Source organism: Strigops habroptila, chromosome Z (assembly GCF_004027225.2).
Source record: "Strigops habroptila isolate Jane chromosome Z, bStrHab1.2.pri, whole genome shotgun sequence".
NCBI classification, from domain to species: domain Eukaryota; kingdom Metazoa; phylum Chordata; class Aves; order Psittaciformes; family Psittacidae; genus Strigops; species Strigops habroptila.
Window position 1 is genome coordinate 21,554,174 of NC_044302.2, and position 23,306 is coordinate 21,577,479.

General features: G+C 56.1%; 1 protein-coding gene across 1 annotated transcript in view; it reads left to right on the forward strand.

Annotated features, from left to right (window-relative positions):
* Positions 1-6,004: 6,004 nt before the first annotated feature.
* CARMIL2 (capping protein regulator and myosin 1 linker 2) overlaps positions 6,005-23,306 on the forward strand; it is a 17,764-nt gene continuing 462 nt past the window's right edge. The window contains exons 1-31 of the mRNA XM_030512670.1: positions 6,005-6,044; positions 7,153-7,244; positions 7,386-7,436; positions 7,679-7,738; positions 8,990-9,111; positions 9,777-9,874; positions 10,434-10,504; positions 11,156-11,229; positions 12,135-12,210; positions 12,287-12,375; positions 12,726-12,820; positions 13,153-13,239; positions 13,473-13,582; positions 13,970-14,047; positions 14,361-14,437; positions 14,527-14,631; positions 15,098-15,167; positions 15,361-15,442; positions 16,444-16,540; positions 16,858-16,915; positions 17,412-17,584; positions 17,778-17,846; positions 18,496-18,589; positions 18,666-18,761; positions 18,933-19,061; positions 20,041-20,154; positions 20,289-20,464; positions 20,721-20,808; positions 21,186-21,302; positions 21,758-21,824; positions 23,002-23,303. Coding sequence (XP_030368530.1) covers positions 6,005-6,044; positions 7,153-7,244; positions 7,386-7,436; positions 7,679-7,738; positions 8,990-9,111; positions 9,777-9,874; positions 10,434-10,504; positions 11,156-11,229; positions 12,135-12,210; positions 12,287-12,375; positions 12,726-12,820; positions 13,153-13,239; positions 13,473-13,582; positions 13,970-14,047; positions 14,361-14,437; positions 14,527-14,631; positions 15,098-15,167; positions 15,361-15,442; positions 16,444-16,540; positions 16,858-16,915; positions 17,412-17,584; positions 17,778-17,846; positions 18,496-18,589; positions 18,666-18,761; positions 18,933-19,061; positions 20,041-20,154; positions 20,289-20,464; positions 20,721-20,808; positions 21,186-21,302; positions 21,758-21,824; positions 23,002-23,303 — 3,057 coding nt within the window. The remainder of the gene's footprint in view (positions 6,045-7,152; positions 7,245-7,385; positions 7,437-7,678; positions 7,739-8,989; positions 9,112-9,776; positions 9,875-10,433; positions 10,505-11,155; positions 11,230-12,134; positions 12,211-12,286; positions 12,376-12,725; positions 12,821-13,152; positions 13,240-13,472; positions 13,583-13,969; positions 14,048-14,360; positions 14,438-14,526; positions 14,632-15,097; positions 15,168-15,360; positions 15,443-16,443; positions 16,541-16,857; positions 16,916-17,411; positions 17,585-17,777; positions 17,847-18,495; positions 18,590-18,665; positions 18,762-18,932; positions 19,062-20,040; positions 20,155-20,288; positions 20,465-20,720; positions 20,809-21,185; positions 21,303-21,757; positions 21,825-23,001; positions 23,304-23,306) is intronic.

The window sequence follows — 23,306 nt, forward strand, 5'->3', positions numbered from 1 at the left end:
TGTGTGCTCACTACCTGCTTTCTTTGTGGCTGTTCAGGGTGGCCTGGCAGTGGTCTCCATACTGCAAAGCCACGATGCTGTGAGCAGGGAGCAGCTCTTCTCTTACAACCACAGGCCAGCATACACGTAAGCAAGTATCAGGGCTGTGGTGAAGCCAGGGCACGGTCCCTGTTTCTTTCAGCACTTCTGTTGTGTAGCAGAGGTCTGAGCTTGGTTAGCTGGGACTGTGTGGAGGATTTTGTAGTGGAGGGGTGTTGTAAAATGTCAGCATTTATAGCTTGATCTAGAAGCGGTGTAGAAGTTCTTGTTTCTTGTTGTTTTGGCTACATGTAGCTGATGGTTTAAATAGCAGGAATGTTATTTCCTTTTCATTCTGGGTGCATACTTAGGCGGAGTTTCTGTGTTGTATCATCTTAGTTACCTGTGAAAGCAGCTCAGAGCCAGCTGAGAGTAAGCAGTTGGGTAGCTACACACTGTGTAAGTTCAGGGTAGTACCTCTTGTACTGCTGGCTTCAGAACAGGAGTTGCTGAAGATGGCACAGTACTACTTAGAAGGAAATCATAAAAAGCACTAGAGTTGCTAAACTTAATTTTCACTACAAACATGAGAACTAGAGTGGGCAGCCCCGCACCTCTGTGGGGCTGTGGTACATGTTACTAGTTGTGTGTGTGCATGACTCTATGTATTTAATTGTATATACATAGAGTTAGGCTTGTTCAGCCTGGAGAAGAGAAGGCTCCAGGGAGACCTTACAGCAGCTCTCAGTGCCTAATGGGGCTACAAGAAACCTGGAGAGGGGCTTTGAACAAGGGCCTGTAGGGACAGGACAAGGGGGAATGGCTTTAACCTGACAGAGGGGAGATTGAGATGAGCTCTTAGGCAGAAGTTCTTCCCTGTGAGGATGCTGAGGCCCTGGCACAGGTTGCCCAGAGAAGCTGTGGCTGCCCCATCCCTGGCAGTGTTCAAGGCCAGGTTGGACGGGGCTTGGAGCAACCTGGTCTAGTGGAAGGTGTCCCTACCCATGGCAGGGGGTTGGAACTGTGTGGGCTTTAAGGTCCCTTCCAGTTTAAACTGTTCTATATTCTTGAGAGATGGTGCTTAACCTCGCCAAGAAAAGCTGCCTGGAGGTTGGTGCCTGGTTTCAGCAGGTGGGCGAGGTAAATGTCAGGAATGCTTCTGCAAGGAAAGATAAATCCTCGTGTGCTTTCTCAGCTGGACAAGGACCTTGTGTACTCACAAGCCCAAACCTGTTTCGGACAGGCAGTGCTCTGAAGGAGATGTGATTTTGGGTATTTCTAGAGCTAGAGAGGCTTCATGGTGAGCTGGAAAACCAAAGGTGTCCTCAGATCTCTAGTAGTGTCACCATCATCTCTTAAACACTGTGGCTCAACCCACTGCTGACAGTGAAGGATGCTGCTGTGTCTTTGGTTTGGCTTTATTTTAACTGCTGACCTGTGATGGTGTCCCAGAGAGGTGTCACACATGCTCTGGCCTGGTCTTATGGTCTGCACTGAGCACTGCTGCAAGACCTCCATGCACAGCAGCTTGTACTGTTGTACCCAGGTCTAAGTGAATCCAAGGCTTGTGCTTCCAGCTCTCTGTGTTCAGAGAGATGGTGGGTTGAAAAGCAGAGAGCCTGAGAGGTCTAGTCGTCCAAGGACCACAAATGTGGTTGCTTCCAAGTAGTCTTTGATCCGCTGGTGGTGCGTTGTAGATCTTTGCAGCTCCCGCCCTGCTAAGCACAGCCCACTGCTGCAGCAGGCCTCAGGAGAAGAGGCTGATCTCCAAAGGGGACCACTGGTGGCTTCTATTGTGCCACTGGAGGAAACCATTTCTAAGCAGCATTTTATAGTGGACTGCTTTTTGAACCTTCTCCAGAGACCTAAGCAAAGGTTAGTGGGGATGGGAGCACTCACCCTGTGGCCACCATCTTCTTTTGCTCAGCCTGGTGTGTTACTTGGTGGTCTGCTCAGCTGGCCTGGTTTCTTGGTGCTTGCTCTGTCAGTAGTGCTGCTATGCAAGCTGGTTTTTATTTGATTTGGGCTGGGGCAGGTATCTGTGCTTGTGTGCCTCTTGCAGGCTTCTGTTTTGCCCTTGGTGGAGCTGCTCTGGAGAGATGCAGAGCAACATCCCAGCCTGCTCCTGAGGATGTGGATCCAGGGCAGCGTCTCAAGCCTGAATGTGTATGTGGACAGAGCATCTCTGCTCAAGCCCAGTGCTGGAAAAGCTATGCCTTGTGTCCTGGACTGTGAGGGAAAAGCCAGGGCTAGTGTGGATCCAGAGAGCATGGATGGCAATCCAGCTGGCTGCCTGGCTGGCATCTCAGGTGCTTGGGCTGCTCTCCTGAGGCCATGCTGGAGAATGGCATTGGGATGGAGGGGGGTTGAAGCCAGCTCTGTGTGAATGCTGCAGCCTGTCAGAGGCTCATTTGGCTTCCAGAGGTTGTGAGCTCCCCCAGGTTAGAAGGACCAACTCCTCTCACATCACCGAACAGGGGTCCAACACTTCCTCAGCTAGTGTCAGATTGAGATTTTGCTGGTGCCAATCATGGCATGCTTTCTTCTGCCTCATTGCAGGAAAAACTAACAACTTCTCCTTTGTCTTCACATCATTGTAGCAGATGATTCTCCAGGTGAAAAGAGGGCAGTTGTACATCAGGGACAGCTTAGGGAGACTAGGGCAGGGAGGCAGCTGTTGGCAGAGCCTTTAATAGCTGGAGGACACAGGGACACCCTTGCAGAGCGACATGGACTAGAGCTTATGCAAAACCCAAGGAGGTCTTCAGCAGGAAGTCAGGCAAGTGTGGTAGGCAACCAATGTGGATGGGCAGGAAGGGGAAAAGGATGCATGCAGAACAGAGAAGCAGGGGACAGGCTGCTCTGAAAGAACAGATATTGCTTGAGTATGCAGGGATGGAGTTGGCTGAGCCAAAGCTCAGCTGAAGTTGGACTTGGAGAAGCGTATGAAAGACAGAAGAACAGCTTCTCTATTAAGGGCTTCAGCAGCAGCAGGGAGGCTTTGGAAAAATGCAGGCCTGTTCCTTGGTGGAGCAGAGGGTGTACTGGCAAAGGAAATGGGAAAGACCAAGGTACTCGCTGTTGCTCTTGCCTTAATTTTGGCTGGTGAGGTCTGTCTTCAGGTGTCCCAGGGCCCAAGTCTCATGCCAGACCCTGAGGGAAGCGTTTGAAGGTGCTGAGGAAACCAGCTGATGTCATCACACTCTCTCATCTTTGATAAGTCCTGGTGATCTGGGGAGGGTTGTGACACCTGGAGAAAGGCATTTGTTCCATTCCTCTGCAAGAGGGGTAAGAAGGAAGATCTGGGGGACTGCCCCATTGCATCCTCCAAGGAGATGGGGGACATCAGTGAATGTTCATCTGGACTTCAGCAAGGCTTTTGGCACTGTCTCATTGGCGTTCTTACAGCAGAATTGAAGACGTTGGGGCTGGAAAAGAGGACTATCCGTTGCATGGAAGATTGGCTAGACTGCCATGTTCAATGTGGTCAGCAGTACAACATCTAACTGATGCTGGTTGTTCGTGTTCCTCAGGGTTCGCTTGCGAAGCCACTGCTCCCATCTTAGTTCCCAGTGCAAGAAACCAGTGAGAGGGTGGCTGAGCCCCCAGGACAGTTCCCACTGCACAAGATGGGTCAGGAGAGGCCATGGGAGACCAGCCTGGAGAAGAGAAAGTGAGGGGGGACCTCACTGCTGTCTGCAAATAGCTGATGGGAGAGTGTGAAGAAGATTGAGCCAAACCCTTTTAGGTGTCACAGTGAGAGGGCAAGAGGCAATGGAGACACCAGAGCAGAAGAAACTCCAGCTCAAATTCAGGAGAATCTCTGTCACTCTCAGTGTGGTCAAAACTTGGGAAAGGTGGCCAGAGGGGCTGTGGGGTCTCCATCCTTGGAGATGTTCTGATCTCAGCTGAGCATGGTGCTGAGCAACTGAACTGGCCCAGTCTAGAGCAGAGGGTTGGACCCAGAGGTGACCACCAGCCAACACTGCTCAAGGAGTCTGTAGGTGTTGCAGAGCCAGGGGAGAAGCTGTCACTGTGAGAGCACCCAGGACACTGGCACTGGAGGGCTCCTGGGTGCCAGGTCAGTGCAGCATGGGAGCATTGGTCTGGGAGGGCAGCGGTGGGCCCAGCAAGGACGAAGTGCTGTTCTGGAGCTCCTCTTGCTACACACAGAGCATGGGAAGTGTTTCAACTCCCCAGGGGTGATCTGGGGTTGGAGAGGAGCACCAAGACCTCTTCCTGGGAAGGCCCTGGTACTCTAGGGTGGGGCTGAAAATGCCCAGCCCATGTCCCCTGCGAGGGAAGGCAGAGGAGGTGGGTTGGTCTGGACATCCAGGCATGCCTGGGCTTGCACAAAAGGCAGGAATGCTTGTGCACATGGATGTTGTCCTCTGCCCTGATTCTGGGATAGATGTTCTGCCGCACTGATGCTCAGCGTGTTCCAGCACTTAGGGCCCAGTATTTTGAGAATGAGCTTGGGATGAGACTTGCCTCGAGACTTGCCTTTGTGCTTCTAAGCTTCAGTAGGAGCCATCTTCTGATGGGTGCAGTGGGACAGCTACTCTCTCCATGTTCTGAATATCTTTGCATGACAAAGCTGGGACCTGGTGCTCTTTTTGAGTTCAGATACCAGCAGCCTGGAAAAGCCACACATCCAGCCAGGGCTGTCGTTGGCACAGGCTGTCGCTGTTGGGTGAACACCCTGTGCCCTTCCTCTTCCTGGTGCTCATCTGCCACTGACATGGCTCAAGGAGGTGCCTTGGCGGAAGCTGGTCCTTGCCCTGAGCCATGTTCAATCCGGCCACCCCCTTGCAAATAGCTTGTGTTGTGGTTGGGCTCTATGGCTATGCTGGCGCTGTAGGGAGATGGCTTCCTGCCTTGGCTTTTGCTCTGAAGGTGGTTTCGGAAGCGCCATGGCCTCACAGCAGGAGAGAATCATCACTCAGCCCTTCCAGGTATCACTTGTCCTGGGTTATTCCACCCTGGGAAAACTCCAAGAGGCCATGGTTGGCAGGCTCAGGCAGCCGGGAGCTTGGTGCTTTGACTAAAACGTGGCACCCTCCGTCCCTGCTGATGGTCATGGGACCCAGTCTAAGGGCTGAGAGCAGCTCTGCTGGCCCCCCCAGCACCTTCCTGAGTCTCTGGTAGGGCAGAGAAATACTAGGTCCAGTAAAGTCCTGCATGGGGCATGGGACAGCTTTCTGTTCCATCCTGGAGTGCTTCTGGCTTTTGCCTGGTCCGAGTGGCGGTAGAGTGGTTGATGTGCACATTCCAAGGAGGCCACCAAGTCTTTGCCTCTTGCTCTTGCTTTGGGACAGTGGCTTTGTCATTTTGACATGACACTTGAGGCATTCCTGCTGTGGAGAAGCCCTGCCTGCAGTGGGCACCAGCACCCATCCCCATCATAGAATCCCAGACTGGAAAGGACCTTAAAGCTCATCCAGCTCCAATCCCCTGCCACGGGCAGGGACACCTTCCACTAGACCAGGTTGCTCCAAGCCCCATCCGACCTGGCCTTGGACACTGCCAGGAATGGTCTCCCATTGCAGATGCCTGGTGCGGGATGGTGGGGCTGGGCTGGGAAGGGTAGAGCTGCTCTTTTCACACCCTTTTCTCACTTCAGGCAGAACCACCTCTGGGGGCTGCAGGACAGGGGTTGGCCACAGACCCGCAACTGTTGAAGGCTGGCGCCATGGGGAGATGCTGGTCTCCTGGCTGGGAGGCAGCAGAGGGGTGTGCTACTCCCCTTGGTGAAGCCGCGCTGAGAAGAAGGGCTGGGCAGCGATGCTGGTGGCTGCGGGCACCGTCGCTTTCGCTTTGCTGCTTTGCTCAGGCAGCAAATCTTGTCTGACGGGGCAGGAAGAGGCACCGAGTGAGCGCCAGGAGGGGGAGGAGGCACCTCCGCGCTTCCTTCCAGCCGGTGCCTTCCCTGCGGCGCCCAGGGATGCTGCCCGGAGCCCTGCATCACCCACACCCTGACCCAGCCATGGCTGTGTCCCACAGAGCCATCCCTGCCGAGATCCAAGGTAAAGCATCATCAATGCTGGGGCACCATGGACATGGGCAGTGCGGTGTGGGGCCTTCTCAGCCCCGGTTTGCTGTTCTGGGGGTGGCAGAGATGCTTTCGGGTTATCATCATCATCAGCTGCGGTTCAGAGGGGTCCAAGCAGGGTGTGGGGCATGAGGCTGCTGTTGTCCCCAGAGCTCAAGTGTTGAGGATGGTGCTTGGGTCCGAAGCATCCCTGGCTCCTCAAGGACGTGGTTCTGCATGTCTCAAACTGTTGTGCTTGTGGGTGCAACTCCCTGGGGAGGCACAGCTTCAGCTCCCCAGCAGCACAGGGAGGTGTGAAGTACCCCTGCTCCTGGCGTTCTCTTCTTTGATTGAAAAAGCAAAAGCTCTTGAGGTCCTGCAGCCTCATCAGCTCCAACAAGGGGGTGGGAAGGAGCTAGGCTGCTGCATCCCCATGTCCCAGCTCCACCATGGTAGGTTCTTGGGATGTGTGGCTCAAGCCACTGGGCACGGGGCTGGATGTCATTGTGAAAACCTGGTTTGCTTTGGATGGTGATGGGCAGTTGCAGTTCTGGTGCCGTTTCTCTGAGGTGGGAATGAGGAGAGGTAGGGAGTGATGCTCCCACTGGTCCATAGTGACTGGTTTGTATACTTAGGGAGGTTGGTACCACAACCACCCATTCAGGTCACATCTCCAAAAGATGGAGATGCAGAATAAATCCCTGGGTGCACCGTGGGGAGGAAGCACTTGGGTGCAGAGTTGCTCCCCTGTGATACATTTGGGAAGGAAGGAAGAGAAACCAGGATTCTCCTGTTGCTAAGCACCAGCTCCCAGTGAGCAGGGCAGCACGTGAGTGTAAACCAGTGACCCTGAAGCCTTGTGCTTGGTCACGGCTGCAGAAGATGACAGGGAGGTGGGTTTACCACCTGAGCGGCAAATAAGACCCAATGCCAGTATGGAGTGTGGCTTAGCTGAGAGAGCAACTACGATCTGACCATCAGTTGTGGATGGAGAAGGGCTGAGTGAGGTGGGGGTGCAGGGGATGGTGTCCACAGGGACAGCAGGGCTGGTGGGAGTGGAACAGGGGTGTCCTATCACTTCATGTGGACATTGATCTTCTTAGAGGGCATCACCGCATTCCTGGGGACAAAGGAGGTCCTCCTGGTGATAAGCATCCAGCTGCAGGTGAAATCCAAGTACAACGACTACATCTTGGTACGTGCAGAGTCTGGCCTGGCTCCTGCTTTCCCAGTTTCCCCAGGCAGCTGTTCCATGGCCGCACCAGGGGACAGGGGTGGCTCCTGTGTCACTGCTGCCTCTTGTCACACTAATGTCACACTGATGTCCCCTGCCTAGGTGCTGACGCCCTGGCGAGCCTATGTGCTGCCAGTGACACTGCCAGTGAGGGTAAGTGATGGTTGACTCCCAGGAGGGCATCGCTTGGGGCACCCATGGGGCACCCAGGCCACCAGGTCTGGAAGCCCCCTGGATGAGGATGAGGATGGGATGAAGGGGAGGAGGGCTGGTAAAGGCTGTGGGGGCACGGCTGGGCATTCCTCAGGGTATGGTGAAGGATGGGAGCTGTGAGGCACCGTTGGGTCCCCTTTCTCCATCAGCACTGGAGCTGATCCTGCTACTCTCACCCACAGGTTCACAGCAGCTTCAGCTTCCTAGAAGTGAGGGAGATGACGGTGCGAGAGCCCAGCTTGGTGAGTGGCACCAAATGCTGGGGCAAACCGCACTGGGGACGTACCACCCGCCATGGCAAACCCTGACCTGGAGCCCACCGTGGGGCCTGGCGGTGTCCTGTCCCCCCATTGCACATCAAGGGTCACCAGTGATGACCTGTGAGAACTCCACAGGGTATTTATCTCTGAGACACCCCTAAAGAAATCCACGTATGGCCTTGCCTAGGGTATTACCTAGGGGCTGGAGGTGCAGGGAGGCACCCAGGGGTGCTGGGGTGAGCATGGATGCCTGTTCCCCTCCAGCAGACACTGCCTGGCTGTGGCACTTCAGCTCAGCAGGGACAAGGTGACAAGCAGTTGCTAGCTTACCGAGGCAAAGCCAAATTTAGCAGGAGGGTGTTTTAAACCCCAATAATCCTCTTAAGAGGAGTCGTGAGCGGAGGGCAGAAGTGGCGTGTGGGAATTATGGAGGAGAGGAATGGGATGCCCTGGCTTGGATGTGTCGGCCAAAACAGAGTCATGGTCCTCCTTAACCTCTTGTCTGTCTCGTTAAAGCATCAGCAGCACCCGTGGCCCCATCCTCCAAACAGGGTTTCTGCTGCGTAGCTGACTCCAGGGGAGAAATAAACGGGAGCTGGGTAGAGAGTGAGGGGTGCTGGGGGTGAGAGCCCAGGGTGGATGGGATGAGGCAGCTGGCTGGGCTATGGAGAGCCCAGGGGTTGTTACCCTGCAGGCAGAGCACCAGGCCTATGGAGAGCCCAGGGGTTGTTACCCTGCAGGCAGAGCACCAGGCAGCGGCAGAAGCTCCATCCTCCAGTGTTGCCAGAAGATAACTGTCATCCTGCTCCCACGCCTCAATCAGCCTGTAATTAAATCAGGGAGTGTGTTGCCATGGGATTTTTTTTCCTGGTAGGAACTAAAAGAGCCTCAAAACCCAATTAGATAAATTCAGGGAGGAAACCTCCATCCTCCAGCTGAGGCAGGGCCAAGACTATTCTTACCCTGCTGTCTCGGGCTGCTGCTGCATTAGCTTAGCTTGAGTTTTGGGGAGGTTTCTACCTTATTTCAGCACTTTTTGATCTCTTTGGTGTATTTTGTCTTAAATTCTTGGTGCTCGCAGCCTCCCCTGTGCTCACAGAGCTCAGGCGGGGTTTGTAAGCAGCCCCTGGGTGTTTGCAGTGAAGGGCTGGAGGCCGTCACTGCTGTGTGTGGGGTCCCCCCACTGCTGTTGAGGACACTGTGTGCTGCCAGCTCACTTGGGCATCTCCACAGGTTGTCATAGAAACAGATGCAGCATCTCATGCCTTCCAGTTCATGTCCTCTGATGATTTGGAGCAAGTTGTCATCCATGTCACCATGTCTCTTAAGAAGGTCTTTCCAGACTCATCTCCTGGGTAAGGGTCTTCTGCTCCTCAGGGGTAGCTGTGCAGGTGCCAGAGCAACCTCTTTGCTCAGAAAAGCCCCAGGAAGAGGATCATAGAATCACAGAATGGTTTGGCTTGGAAAGGGCCTTAAGATTACCCAGTTCTAACCCTCTGCCATGAGCAGGGACACCTCACACTAGACCATGTCACCCAAGGCCTGTCCAACCTGGCCTTGAACACTGCCATGGATGGAGCATTTACCACTGCTTTGGGCAACCCATTCCAGCACCTCACCACCCTCACAGTAAATAACTTCTTCCTTATATCCAACCTGAATCTCCCCTGTTTAAGTTTGAACCCATCATCCCTTGTGCTATCACTACAGTCCCTGATGAAGAGTCCCTCTCCGGCATCCTTATAGGCCCCCTTCAGATACTGGAAGACTTCTCTGAGGTCTCCACGCAGCTTCTCCTCTCCAGGCTGAACAGCCCCAACTTTCTCAGCCTATTGATGGGTTCACACTAGTCCCTTTTAATAGGAGAAACCCAACCCGATGGAGGCCAGACCCTGCTCCCCGATCGCATTGGGAAGGATGTTTCTGGCCACCCTACACACAAGGGCTGTAGCTAAGTACAAAGCAGTGGGGATGCTCTTCTCCCAGCTCACCATCACACACCCCTCTGGTCCTTCCCCAGGACACTGCTCAAGAACTCCCCACCCAACCTGTATGAGAGGATCCAGCGGATCACGGACTCACTGGAGGAGATGCTGCAGAGCAGCCCTGCGCCCTGTGGTGAGTCCCCAGCACCTCCCCACGCAGGACCACAAGTGTTGGAGCACCCTGGGGACCATCACAGCTTGGTGTCCATCAGCTTAGGTCAGAAGGAGCACTGCTAGTGGGGTCTGCTCCCCACCACCCCATCCATGGGGCAAGGGCAGGAGCAGGAGCTGAGAGGATGTAGTTCCCCAGAGAGGAGCAGGATGGCTGTGAGGCAAGGATGCTTGGTGTCTACCCATGAGGGACATGCAGCTGTGGGTGCTTCCACCTACCTCATATAGCATGGCTGCAGATCCAGGGGCTTTTCCTGGAGCCTGGTATGGAGTAGGATACCTCCATTGTCATCACAGCAATGCATCTTGGCTGTTATCTACATGGATCAAGCAAAGCAAGATGCAGCCCCCTGGGTTGTGGAATCACTTTTGGGCTGGCAGTAGACCACATAGGACGCTTTGGTCTCTTTGAGGAGGGAAGGGAGAGGTCCCAACATCCCTCTTCTGCTTCCTACTTTTCCCAAGGGTCTCCTCCATGTTCCCATGGGAAGGTCTGCCACCAAACTGCCTTCTCTCTGCAGGGGGGTTCTCAGAGACCTACGCTGCTCTGTGTGATTACAATGGCTTTGCTTTCCGCGAGGAGATCCAGTGGGTAAGCTGCTCTGTCCCATGGAGAAGAGCCAGTGGCCATGTGTTACTTGGTGGGCAGGGAAGCAGGACGCTCATGGGTGCCTCCACTCCATTCAGCAGCCTCATGGAGCTGCTGGGGCTGGGACACGCTAGAGCTGGGAACTGCAGTTTTGCCTGGCTTGAGTGTTCCCTGATCCTCAGTGGGGTAGAATTAAAGTGCAGGGGGGAATGAGATGCTTTCGATCAAGTTTCCCAGATTGGCGTGTAAGGAGAGCCCATGGTAATCTGTGGCCTTGCTGGGTGTCCCTAGCAGACTAGAACTCCTCTGGGACCCAGCCAGGGCAGGTCCTCCTCTTCCTCTGGGGCACTGACTCCAGCCCACCTCTCCCCACACCCTCATTCTCATCAGCCTGAGGGTGCTCTGCCTTCTGCTGGCCAGTTCCTGCAGACTGGTCCAGCACCCACCAAGCCATCCCACCAATTTGTGACATGTGCCCTGCCAGCCATAGCAGCTGGGGAATGGGGGAGGAGGGGCTGTTAGGCTCAGGCTTTAGGCAAGGGTCTCCCAAGGAAGGGCACCCAAAGGCCCAGATCCCTCCAGCGACGCTGGGCACCCAAGCCCTCCCCAGGGCCATGTGCTGGGCCTGATCCATGTGTCCATCCATCTGAGCAGGACGTGGACAACATCTACCACAGCCAGGGCTGCCGGGAGTTCAACCTGCTCGACTTCAGCCACCTGGAGAGCCGGTGAGTGCCCATCCATGTTGCTCATGGAGCCCGTGCCACACCAGCACTTGTCCTCATCCTCCCTACCCCCGACAGGGGTGGCCCAACACATTCCTCCGCTCACGCTAGAAACTTTGCTCACTTTACATGCTCCAGGGCTGCTGCATCTTCAGGCTGATGCTCCCCCACACCAAACTTGGTGAGCCCTATCCCATGGGCCCATGGTCCCAGGAGGCTGGGCAGCACCATTGTGCATTTTTAACACTTAAATAAGCCAATGAGCTGCTTGTGGAGGTGAAACCCAAATGTCACGGCAGCTTCTCACCCCTCCTGGCTGTCAGGGGTTTCCATATGCAAAGCAGCCACTGCTGCTCCCCTCCAGCACCCCAGACATCTGTTACAATCTTATAATGATATAGCTTTATAATTATAATAAAATAGATAACAGATAATCTTATAGCAGAGCCATGAGCTCAGGTGGTGCCCTATGTTGTCTCAGCCATGTCTCCATCCCCAGAAAGATGGAGCAAGGGCTCAGCTCTGAGAGAAGGCAACTGCTGGGCTGGAGTCAAAGTTCTGGTCTGAGTATTTTGGGAAATAGGATGTGTTCAGCTGGCCAAAAGGTTTCTTTGGACCAGGAAGTCAAAAAGAAACTTTTTTCCACCTGAGCAAAACCTGTGTTGTTCTTTACACAGAATTAAAAACACCAGAGGCATGCAAATAATTTGGTTCATTTTATTCTCCCTGAGGGAATAATCTGGGGAAGCTGAGCTGTGTTTGTGGATTGCTTTAAACTCATGGACCCCCAATCCTGCCCTGTTGAACACTGTATTTGGGCATCCTGAGGCTAGGTGTCTTGGGGCACCCATTTGGGACCAGGCTTGTCCCAGCCTGGTCCTGACTCCCCTGTCCTTGTCACCCTCCAGAGATGTGGCGCTGAGTGTGGCCGCTTTGTCCTTCAACCTGTGGTTCACCAAGCTCTCCTGCAAGGACTTCAGGCTGGTGAGTGCCAGTGCTGCTGCTCTGGGCACGCTGGAGGTGTCCAGGTTTCCACAAGGGTTCTCTTCTCCCCTGCCAGAACCAGGAAGTCTCGGAGCAGCTGCTCTACATGCTCAGCAAATCCGTGGTGCTGGAGGAGCTGGTTTTGGAGAACAGCGGGTTGAAAGCGTAAGCAAAGGCATTGCAGGGTGGATGAGCAGGGTCTCAGCAGCCTGGTGGTGGTCACCTCACGTACATGGAGCAGAGAAATCTCTGGACTTCTGTGCCAGGGAGATGTTGGTGCCCTCCACAGCATGGAACTCACTGGGAGCAGAGACTCTGGAGGCCAGCAGATATCACCCGCCCTTGGAGATGCTCTGCTTTCTCCTGCTGGCTCCTCAGATAGAGGAGCCAGATAGAGATGGTTCTGCCATGAAGGCAGGAGCTGATGCCACATCCCCATAAGGCTGCGGGGTTGGTGGCCATGTGTCCTGGAGGTGGCTGTACCTTGGTCAAATGGGTGACCCTTCTTCCCACAGGGACTTTGCACAGAGGATGGCCCACGCACTCAGCAACCATCCCGACTCTGTCCTGCACACCATTAACCTTGCTGGCAACCAGCTGGAAGACAGAGGTACCCAACTTAGAATCACTAAGTCGACCAGGTTGGAAAAGACCTTTAAGATCATCAAGTCCAACCATTCCCCAGCACTGCCAAGGCCACCACTAAACCATGTTGCTGAGGGCCTTGTCTACACAGTTTGGGAACACTCCACCACTGCCCTGGGCAGCCTGTTCCAGTGCCTGACCACCCTTTCGGGGAGAAATTGCTCCTAATCTCCAGTCTAAACCTCCCCATGAAAACTGATGTTCAAGCCTGGATGCCAGCATCAGTTCCCCCCTGCCATGGGGCTGTAGCTCGGGGTGGGATGCACACCACCTCAGGGCTGTCTGCTCTTTCATCAGGGATCACTGCCTTCAGCCGGCATGTGGAGAAGTGTCCCAAGGGTCTGCAGAGCCTCAACTTGTCCAGGACGATGCTCACTGCTAAAGGTAGCACCCAGCATCCGCTCACTGCCTGCGTGCTGCTGGAAGGCTTGGCACGGCAGCACTTGGGGTGAAGCTGGCACCAAATGGGGGGGTGAAGGGGCTGCATGTACACACTGGAAAGGGCATCTTCAGGGATGCGATGTCCTGCTGTAGGAAAGTGCCCCTTCCTCTGCTCCGTGGCTCTCCCCTTTGCAGAGGACCTGTGGGCAGCCATCTCTCCCCCTCTCCTCAAGCAGGAATGAGCATGTTATGCCAGGCCCTCGCAGATAACAAAGCCATTGGATCCTCCCTCCGGCACTTGGACCTCTCTGGAAATCCTGGCACCCTGGCTGGAGACAACACCAGTGTGAGTGCTGTGATGGGGGTGACACCACCCGGCCTATGTCCTCAGCATGGTTTGGATGGCTTCAGTCTCCTGGGTCTGCCTACTGCCTTGCAGCACCCCAGGGATGGGGAACTCATGTTTGCATCACCTCCTTGCCCACCCAGGAGCAGCAGGGGTTGCACTGGGGACATCCTGCTGCAACTCCTTGCGGGAGAGTGGGAGATGGAGCAAGGATGTGAGCAGTGTGGGGCTGGGAGCAGTGTGGGGCTGGATGAATCCCCATCCAGGATTCATCCCTGTGCTCTGCAGGGGAGAGGGGGCAGGCTGGAGATGGGATTTATGGGCTGCAAAGTGCTGGAGGAGGGCTCAGGGTGCTGGGCAAAGCCACTCAGCCCTCTCTGCCCACAGAACCTGCAGAGCCTCCTTCGCCAGTGCCACTCGCTGTCCCACCTCAGCCTAGCCAGCACGGACTGCCCCTTGGATGCTGTGAGTACCCATGGGGAGGGTCCCAGCAGTGATCCTGCCCCAAACCCATGCTGTGCTGCTGGCGGTGCTGCCACCCCATCCTGCTTGGCACAGGGCTGTGGATACAGAGTGTGTGGGGGGCAGCCCAATGATCTCCCACTCTGTGCCCACTGCCACGGGCAGGTTGGGGGTCTTGGGGCTCAGCAGGAGAAAGAAGGGAGCCCCAGCATGAGGCAGACCCCCTTAGCACCCCTAATAGCTCACCCCACACCATCCCTGGGCTGTGTGAGGGGCCGTGTCCTCCTCAACACAGCTCACATCCCCACCTCGGCAGCTCTTTGGAGCCCTGGCCCATGGATGCCACACCAGCCTCGTCCATCTGGATCTCTCAAAAAATGTGTATTCCCACAAGTAAGGCCCTGGGATGGTGTGGAGGGAACTGTGGTACCCAGGCGGGTGTTGGGTGGCAGATGATGCCACGCTGTACCCATCCTTTTCAGGAGGGTGAAAACCACCTCCCCTGGCATCAAGGAGTTTTTCAGCCAAGCCTGCGCCCTCAGGCACGTCTCCCTGGCAGGCACCAAGCTGCCAGCAGATGCTGTAAGGTGAGGGGGGGCTGTGAGTCCACCGAGGGGAATGGATTTGGGGTGAGCATGGTCTTGCAGGGGGAGCTCGCTCAGGGCTTTGCATGTTAAGAGGGCTGGTGAGGATGATGGATGGGGCAGTGAGAGGCAGAGCTCCGGGAACAGTACACCAGGGGAGGTTTAGACTGGATGTTAGGACCAACTCCTTCCCCAAAGGGTGGTCAGGCATTGGAACAGGCTGCCCAGGGCAGTGGTGGAGTCACCATTCCTGGAAGCATTCCCCAACCCTGTAGACAAGGACCTCAGCGACATGGTTTAGTGGTGGCCTTGGCAGTGCTGGGGAACAGTTGGACTTGATGATCTTGAAGGTCTTTTCCAACCTAGTTATTTCTATGACTCTATGATGTCTTCTCCAGAACCCACTCCCACCGCCAGTGCTGGTGCCCCTGTTGCTTGCACTGATGGGTGGCTTTGGTGGCTTTTCTAGGGTGCTGCTGCAAGGGCTGGCAGACAACAGGCACATCAGTGACCTGCGCCTGGATCTCAGCAGCTGCGAGGTGGGGGTCAGCACCCACGGGTGCTGCCAGCCCAGCTGGGGGGTCCCATTGCGGCACTCAAGGGGGTTGCTCCCTGTGTGGGAAGCTCCATGCCCCTGCCTGCCATGGGACTGGGGTGACCTTCCCAATGGCAGGATCTCATTTGCAGGGCTTCCACCTCCCCTTGTACTGACATCTTTCTGGTTTTCCCCAGCTGAGATCAGCGGGGGCACAAGTCATCCAGGATCTCATCCCCGTCACCAGCTCCATCAGTGACCTGGACTTGTCAGACAACGGTAGGTTGCTTCTTTCCTAACTGGGAGAAGGTCTCCTCCATCTGCAGGTCCAGCCACCATGGACCAGCTCAGCCCTGGGGGCACCTTGAGTGCTTGTAGGAGTCCCCAGGCAGATGGGTAGGGCCTGCTGCACTCACTGCCTCTTGACAGCAGTGGCTAATACAGCATTCAACTGCACTTATCACCTGTGAACATCCTTCAGCAGCAGAAGCTGCAGCACTATAGGCTGTGTCTCATGGGGGTCAAGGCACCCAGTGGCCAGCAGTGGATTCCTGCCTGAGAAATTGCCACCTCATCAGGCTTTTATGGCTTTTTGCTCCCAAAACCAACCTTCCCTAGAGCAGGCAGTCCTTACATGTGCACTTCTCCCTCTGTTGATGTCCCTCCCAGCATGCCAGGCCTCTTCCATCACTTTCTAGAGCTGCATCCCACGTGGGCAGTGGTGGTGGTGGCCCTGATTTAGTGGAAAGTGTCCCTGCCCGTGGCAGGGGGTTGGAACTGGATGAGCTTTAAGGTGCCTTCTAACCCAAATCAGTCTGTGATTCTATGAAACATTTCCCACCTCTCTGCAGGAGTTTGCAGTCTCTGCTGATAACCTTGTCCTATCATGGCCTCCAAAACCACGGATGAGCAATCCTAATCACCACAAATATTACCTCTACCAGCTCTTAATTTCACCTGAGAGGCCCCAAACCTTGAAGCAGTCCATGCAGCTCAACAGCCAGATGACTCTGGGAATGCTGAGGTTTGGAGTCCTTCGAAAACCTGTTCAGGCCACCAGTGCTCCAAAACCTCTCTCACATGCTCAGAATCTCCAACCAGCCCTTGACAGAATATGCTTCTATTTGTTGCCTTCCCAGTAGAGCAGCTCTGTGCATGAGGGACAGTCCTGTATGTGGGTCTTAATGGCTCTGCAGGTCCCCGATGGGGTACTACCTTGGTGTCACCTCTGTGAACTGCTTGGAGCATCCTGGTGAGTATCTATCTCCCATGTCTCACAGGCTTTGACCCTGACATGGTGACACTGGTGCTCTCCATTGGCAGAAGCAAGTCCGTTAGGCACGTGTCTCTGGGGAAAAACTTCAACATCAAATCCAAGTAAGCACAAAGCTGCAGCACACGAGCCAGGAGCCATCCTGGCACCCTGCACCCACCTGGACTCTCTCTGCCCATGGGCTGGTTGAGAGTGCCAGGGATCACTATCCTGCCTGCTCCAACTCAACGGGAAGCCTGGGGCTGTGGGGGAACCATCTCCCGCTCCTGGCACAGTCCTTATGGGACCACGGGGACATGTCACAACCTCAGGAGCAAGAGCAGGAGGGAGGATGGAGCTCTGCCTGCTGCCCCTGTGGCTGCGGGGATGTGGGGAGATGCATGTGTAACCCTGCCTTGCCTCTCCCTTGCCTCTCCCACAGGGAAGGGCTGTTGGATGTCCTGCACCGCATTGTCCAGCTCACCCAGGAGGATGACTGCGTAAGTCCAGCTTGTCCTCAGTCACCCCATCCTGCAGCCTCTGTGCCTGGGTGCCGTCTGGATCCCTCCCAGCACAGACTGAGAGCAAGCCTACCTCCCTCCCATCTGCCATTCAAATCCTTCTGCTCTTATTCTCCTGGGTCTGGAGCAGATGCTCAGACAGAGAAGCGAGAGCAGCTCCTGTTCATCTGAGAAAGCGGGAGCCTGTGTCTGGCTGAAGAAACAGAGGAAATGCTTGGTGTAACCTGGCTGCAGCCCAGCTTCCCAAAAAAACCTCTTTCTTCCTCGCTGCCTGCCAGGGATCTGAGCTAAATCCGAGAAGTTGCCTCAGCACCTGTCACGATCCTCTTTCTTGGGGTTCAGTGTAACTTGGGCTCTCCAAATCCAGCTCCAGTTGCCCACAGTGGCTGCCAGACAAGGATGGTGGCTGTGACTGCAAGGGAGACATGTTCTGACGTGCCCTGGCCACCTCTCCCCCTCCTTGTCCACTTTCTAGCCTCTCCAGTCCCTGTCGGTGGCCGAATCACGCCTCAAGTTGGGAACCAACGTCCTGCTGAGCGCCCTGGGCAGTAACACCAGTCTCACCACTCTGGACATCAGCGGCAACGCCATGGGGGACACAGGGGCCAAGATGCTAGCCAAGGCCCTGCAGATCAACACGAAGCTCAGGTAGCTTTACAGCCTCTTCCCAAGTCCAAGTTTAGGTTTTGCATATTGAGGTTCAGATTTTTACCCTATTTCTAGGATTTCTGGTGCCTGCAGTCAGACTCAGGCTCACTCTTTCAGGTGTACCTATGGGTGGGCACCCACCTTGGGGCTCTGTGAGTGCAGGCAGGGCTCACTCAGGTCCTTCTCTTTGCAGGACTGTAGTTTGGGACAGGAACAACACAACTGCCCATGGGCTCCTGGAGGTGGCTCAAGCTTTGGAGAGGTAAGGAAGGAGACACTTGGTCCCCTGGCTTGTACCACCATGCAAAAGAGCCTATGGCACCAGGATGTCACCATCCACAGGGCCTCTTGTTCCCTTGAAACAGTGAGTGCATCACACAGTATATAGGTCCCAAGGGAGTTGGTCCACAGCTTGGGCCTTGCAGCCAGCAAAACAACCTGCCACCCATTTGGTGATGGCATCTTCATTACCTATCTCAGGGTCTCCTATGGCTCTGCATCCTAACCCAGCCCCCAAGGCAGCTCTCAGCAAGCATGGGGGATCAGCTGTTGGTGGAGATGTGGTGCTCCCCTCCTCCCTGTGCATGAAAGATGAGTAGAGGTTGTCCACCTGCCGAGTGCACCATCAAGTCTGATGTTTGGCCATGCAGGTCCACTAGAGGTGTGAAGAAAGAGGGTTGGATGGAGAGCCTGGGCAGGTGGTCACCGCTGCCCTGTTGGGGTTTGCTGGTGGCAAACCATCTCCAAATCCATCTCCAGGGCTGGACCATGGGGCAATGTCTGGGCTGCTGTTGGGTAGGGTGTTATATCTGTGGGGACATGTACAGTGGGAATGAGCCGCATGAGGCTGATGGAGGCTCACCATGGCCCTATGAGGCTTACCATGGCCCCACAAGGCTCACCTCTCACAGGAACTACACCCTCAAATGCATGCCCTTGCCGATGAGTGATGTGGCGCAGGCGTACCGCAGCCACCCCGAGAAGACGGAGCAGGCAGTGCACAAGGTGGGGGACACGGGCTGGGGGACATGGGGCTGGGTGCCCCAACACTGGCTGCTCATGGCCTCCTGTGCTGCTGCAGTTTCAGTCCTGCCTGACGAGGAACCAGCTCCGGCACCCGCTGCCCGTGCGCACCTTGCGGCCACAGCAGGGCATCCTCGGCACTTCTTCTGAACAGGTTTGCGTGGGGCCATATGGCATCCCCAGTTATTAGGCAGGGATGCTCTGAAGGGGCTGCAACCTGCCTGTGCCCCTACTATCCCATCACTACATCGTCTGGGAAAGTGATGGTGAGGAAGGGAACTGGCAGTGCTGCTCCGGGACATGACGCAGCCTCTCTGCACTCCAGATGGTGAATGAGACCTGCCTGAGTGTGCAGAAGCACGTGGACATGCTCAGCGCGTGTGCGGGCAGGGAGGTGGAGGAGGACATCCTCTGCGCTGAGGAGGCCATCAGGAATGCCAACCTCTCCGTCAGCGTGAGTCTGCTGCAGGGGAAACCCCCCAGCAATCCCAGCTTCCATGTTGGATTGAAGCAGGATATCGATTAGTTAATGGCATAATTAACCACCAGTCAGGGAACACCAGGATACTCAATGCCCCAGATGCACGTCACCAAGTGCAAGCTGTGAATTTCTGAGTCCCTTTCTAGAACAAGGCCCAACATGTCCTTAATCCCCTTCCCCCAGGGGCACACAGTTGCATACAATCCCCTAGGAAGCGGGGGTTACAAGTGCAGCCCCTCTTCAGCAAAAGCCCCCCACTCTGCTCATGCACCCTCTTTAGGAGAGGTGGGTGCTCCAGTTTTGGCACACCCCAAAACCCACAGATGCCCACACTGGTGAGAAACACTCCCCACATTCCTGAGGGGACCCTCCTTGGGGCACCCTCATCCCACCCCAGCTGGGTGCAGCCCAGTGATGAGGATGCTCCATCAGCCCATCACTAAGGCCACTGCATTGGCTGGGCACCTCCTGGTGCTGTCAGCCCTGGTTAGATCCTCCTGATCCCACTTCTCTCTCCCCATCACACCTTTACCCCCTCTACTTCTCTTCAAACCACCTCCTTTTCCTTTTGCCCAACTCTTTTGGCAGCCCAATGGGGACTTAATCCAATGGAGATGATTGATAGGATTTAAGAGGACAGTACTGATGGTGGAAATGTGGTGAAAGGGATGAGAAAGGGTGTCCCCTGATGTGGGCAGTAGTGTGGCTGTGTGCAGGGGCTGAAGGTCAGTGGGGAGTGGGGAGCAGCTGAGGGTCCAGCTGGGGGGACACAGAGACCATGAAGGGCCAGGATGCCCAACCCTGACCCAGACAGAAGGTTGCTGGATCTCCCCAGTTGTTGCAGACAATGATCTTCCATGAGGCAACCATGGATGTGGGCTGTGCGTGGAAGGATGGAAAGCAAGGGTGAAGTGCCACGGGATGATCCACACTGTCTCTCTTCCCATGGCAGATCCTCCCTCTCTTGTATGAAGCAGGAAACACCCCATACCAGAACAGCAAGCTGCAGCACAAGCTAGAGTGTCTCACAGAGGAGGCATCACAGACCTGTGGCCAGGAGATCCAGGTGGGAACCCACAGGGATCTGCCAACAGCATGGGATGATCATTGTCCTCAGCCCAAGGAAAAGGGACATGGCATCTCCACATGAATCCTGATAGAAAAGATACCAAAACCTCCCCTTTCCTCCCCAAACTCCAGGCAATCATGCAGGCGGCACTGGACATGGCACACAGCCTGTGCCCAGCCGTGGTGCAGAAGAGTGGAGTCAGAGACCAGCTGGTTAATGCCATGTCAGAGCGGATCTACCTCCAGGACCACCTCAACCTCAGCACTGTCCTGGACCAGATGGTCGCCGATGTCTTCAGCAAGCTGAAGTGGGTGCTGTTCCTTGCAGGCACATCCCCGTGGCTGGCAGAGGGAAGCTCTGACCATCAATGAGGGGATGCACTTGGCATTCTTCATCCCAGCCAGAGCCTGCTCCCATTCCTGCTCTCAGCAAGCAGGAGCCCAGGACATTATCCTGGCTGCCTCTCTGGGTGCATCTACCCAGCAAGGCTCTCCATGGGGGGCTGGCCCCGTGGCTTGCAGGGCTGTGGGTGCTGTCCCTGACACCCTTCTCCCTGCTCCCAGTGAAATCAAGCTGTCTGTCACAGCTGCCGTGGCCAACTGCATTATGGATGCTGTTCTGGGAGATCTGACCACTGTCCACTGCAAACTGGTGAGCTGCCAGCACCTGGGAAATGGGAGATGGGATGTGGGATGCGGGTCTGGGTACCCAACATTGCCCAAGCACCAGCCACCGCTATGGTCAATGATTTGCTAGCTGGGAAGCAGGACGATTCCCACTCAGGTTGGTTTTGCTCCCAGGTAATCCTCTCCCGGTGCAGTCACGGCAGCATTAAGGCCCTGAGTGAAGCCGCTGCATGGTGGGGGGTGCTGGAGTGAAGCTGGGCACTGGCTGCTCGTGCGATGGGGCCGGCAGCCAGCTAATCAGGCCTAAATCCGCTCACAAATCCTGGCCACGGGCAGGGAATGGAGCGACACGGAGCACTCAGGGTGGCCGGGGATAATTGAAGTGCTTCCTGATGGTTTTAGGTGGAGACCTTCCCCAAGCAGGGGCTTGACCTCGCGGTGCTGCTGCCGGAGCTGGCTGAGGACAATGCTGCAGCGCTGGCGAGGAGCAGGAATCCTCCTGACCCTGCTGCAGAGGAGGTAAGGTCTGATCCCGCTGCCACTGTGTGATGCCTGGCTATAACCACCTTTTATCCGCCTTACCGGATGATGCCAGGCTTAACGGGACTGCATGTACCCCCAGCACTCCCCCAGGGCAGTGCCAAGGCAATTAGTACTGGGAAATGGCACTGTTGGCCTGCCCAGCCATGCTGCCTGCATTGCCAGCACTGGGAGCACGTTGTTGTGGTGGTCAGGGCTTTTCCGGTTGCTTTGGGAGCTGGAATCCAACCTGGCACAGGGTTCTGATCAGGAAAGCAGCAGATCTGGCATTACAGGTAGTTTTGGTGCTGGACCAAGAAGAAGGGATGCATACCTGGGGGTGATGGAGGGGTTGCACCCACCACCGTGACTCTGGTGTACCATGCCATGGGATGCCACTTGCTATGGCCAGCTTGCCAGCACTGAAGTCACCCCCCCCGCCTCTCTCCCTGCAGTACAAGATGGCCCTGTGGAGGAAAACCAAGCATTTCAGGAGTATCCGGCCCACACCAAGTGTGAGAAGTAAGGTCACTGTGTGGCTTTCCCTCTGCCATGGCGCAGGGTGTGCTGTGCCACTGCCACAGGGCGTGCTGTGCCACTGCCACAGGGCATGACAGAGCAGGGGGAACAAGCGGAGCCCCCTGATGATGGGCAGAGCCTTCTGAGGATGAGCAAGAGTTCCCTGATGATGGGCCAGGGCCCCCTGGTGATGGGCAGAGCCACGAGGATGCTACAGGCAGCGAGCAGTGCCTGGCAAGGGTCTGGCCCCTTTGGAGAGGCTCTCCCAGTTTCATGGCATGGGTCCATAGGCAAAGCTCACCTTGAACCTGCTTTTGTGCTGGTCCTAGGGAGTCCGCTGGCACCCCCCAAGACTTGGGGGTTCTGGGAGGACCCCACTGCATAACATAGAGCCATGCAGGAGTGGGAAGTTTATCTGTGGCATCTCCTCCTGCTCATCCCATGGATCATCCTGGGCATGGGCTTCACAGAGCCACCCAGCACCCTGTGGACCCGGCATGGGCGAGGAGATGGTGCTGCTGGTGCTGCCTCATAGAGCCCTGCATGCCTGGGGTCAGGATTTAGGGGGGCACAGGCAATGAGCAGCTGATGGGCAACTTCGGCTACTCAGGGCTTTGCCTGTGATGTGTGTTTGGCTTTGGGTGAAGCAGAGCTTGCACTGGACCCCCATGCCTGGCACCCAGGTGTCCCCTGATGTCCCCAAGCCCAGCAGCATCCTGCCTCCCATCCACTGGGGGGGTGAGGAGCTGCCTGCAGAGCAAACGGAGGTGCGTTAGTGGGGGCTGCTCCTGGGACCAGCACCGGTGGTACTTGCACCATACAGTCGCTACTTGCTGCAAAGATTCCTGCCCGAGCATCCTCCCTCCTCATCCACATCCCGCCAGCATCTCCCCTCCTCATCTCCCCACCATCCTCCCTCCTCCTCCTAATCCCCCCAGCATCCCATGCACACACACTTCCAGGGACCGCAGCAGGATCCATCCCTGGCTACGCCACAAAGCAGCTGCCCCGGGAGCAGCCACGCAAGCTCTGGTTGGGCACAGCCACGCTCTCTCCCCATGGCGCCCCCCGCGCCACGCTGACCCTCCGTGGGTGGGTGAAGGTGATGATGATGGTGATGATGATGGTGATGAGGCCTGGTGAGGCCCGTTGCCAACCAGGGCCCTCTCGCCCCTGGTAGGTGTCTCGGAGCTGGAGCCTGCGGCAGGCAGGGACGCGAGCGGGCTCCGAGCTCACCGGGCGCCGCCGTCGCTCAGCCCCGCCGCGCCGGCACGCCCTGCCTCCACAAAGGATGCTGAGCCTGCGAGCGGCTCGCTCCCCTCCACGCAGCCTGCCACCGCCACCACCAGATCCCTTATGGACCTGCCGATCGCCACCGGATCCCTCATGGACCTGCCAACCGCCGGTGAGAGGCTGGAGCATTGCACCAAAGCCAGGCCCCGGCCCAACCGCCGGCACAAGCAGCCGCCCAGCAAGCCCAATGTA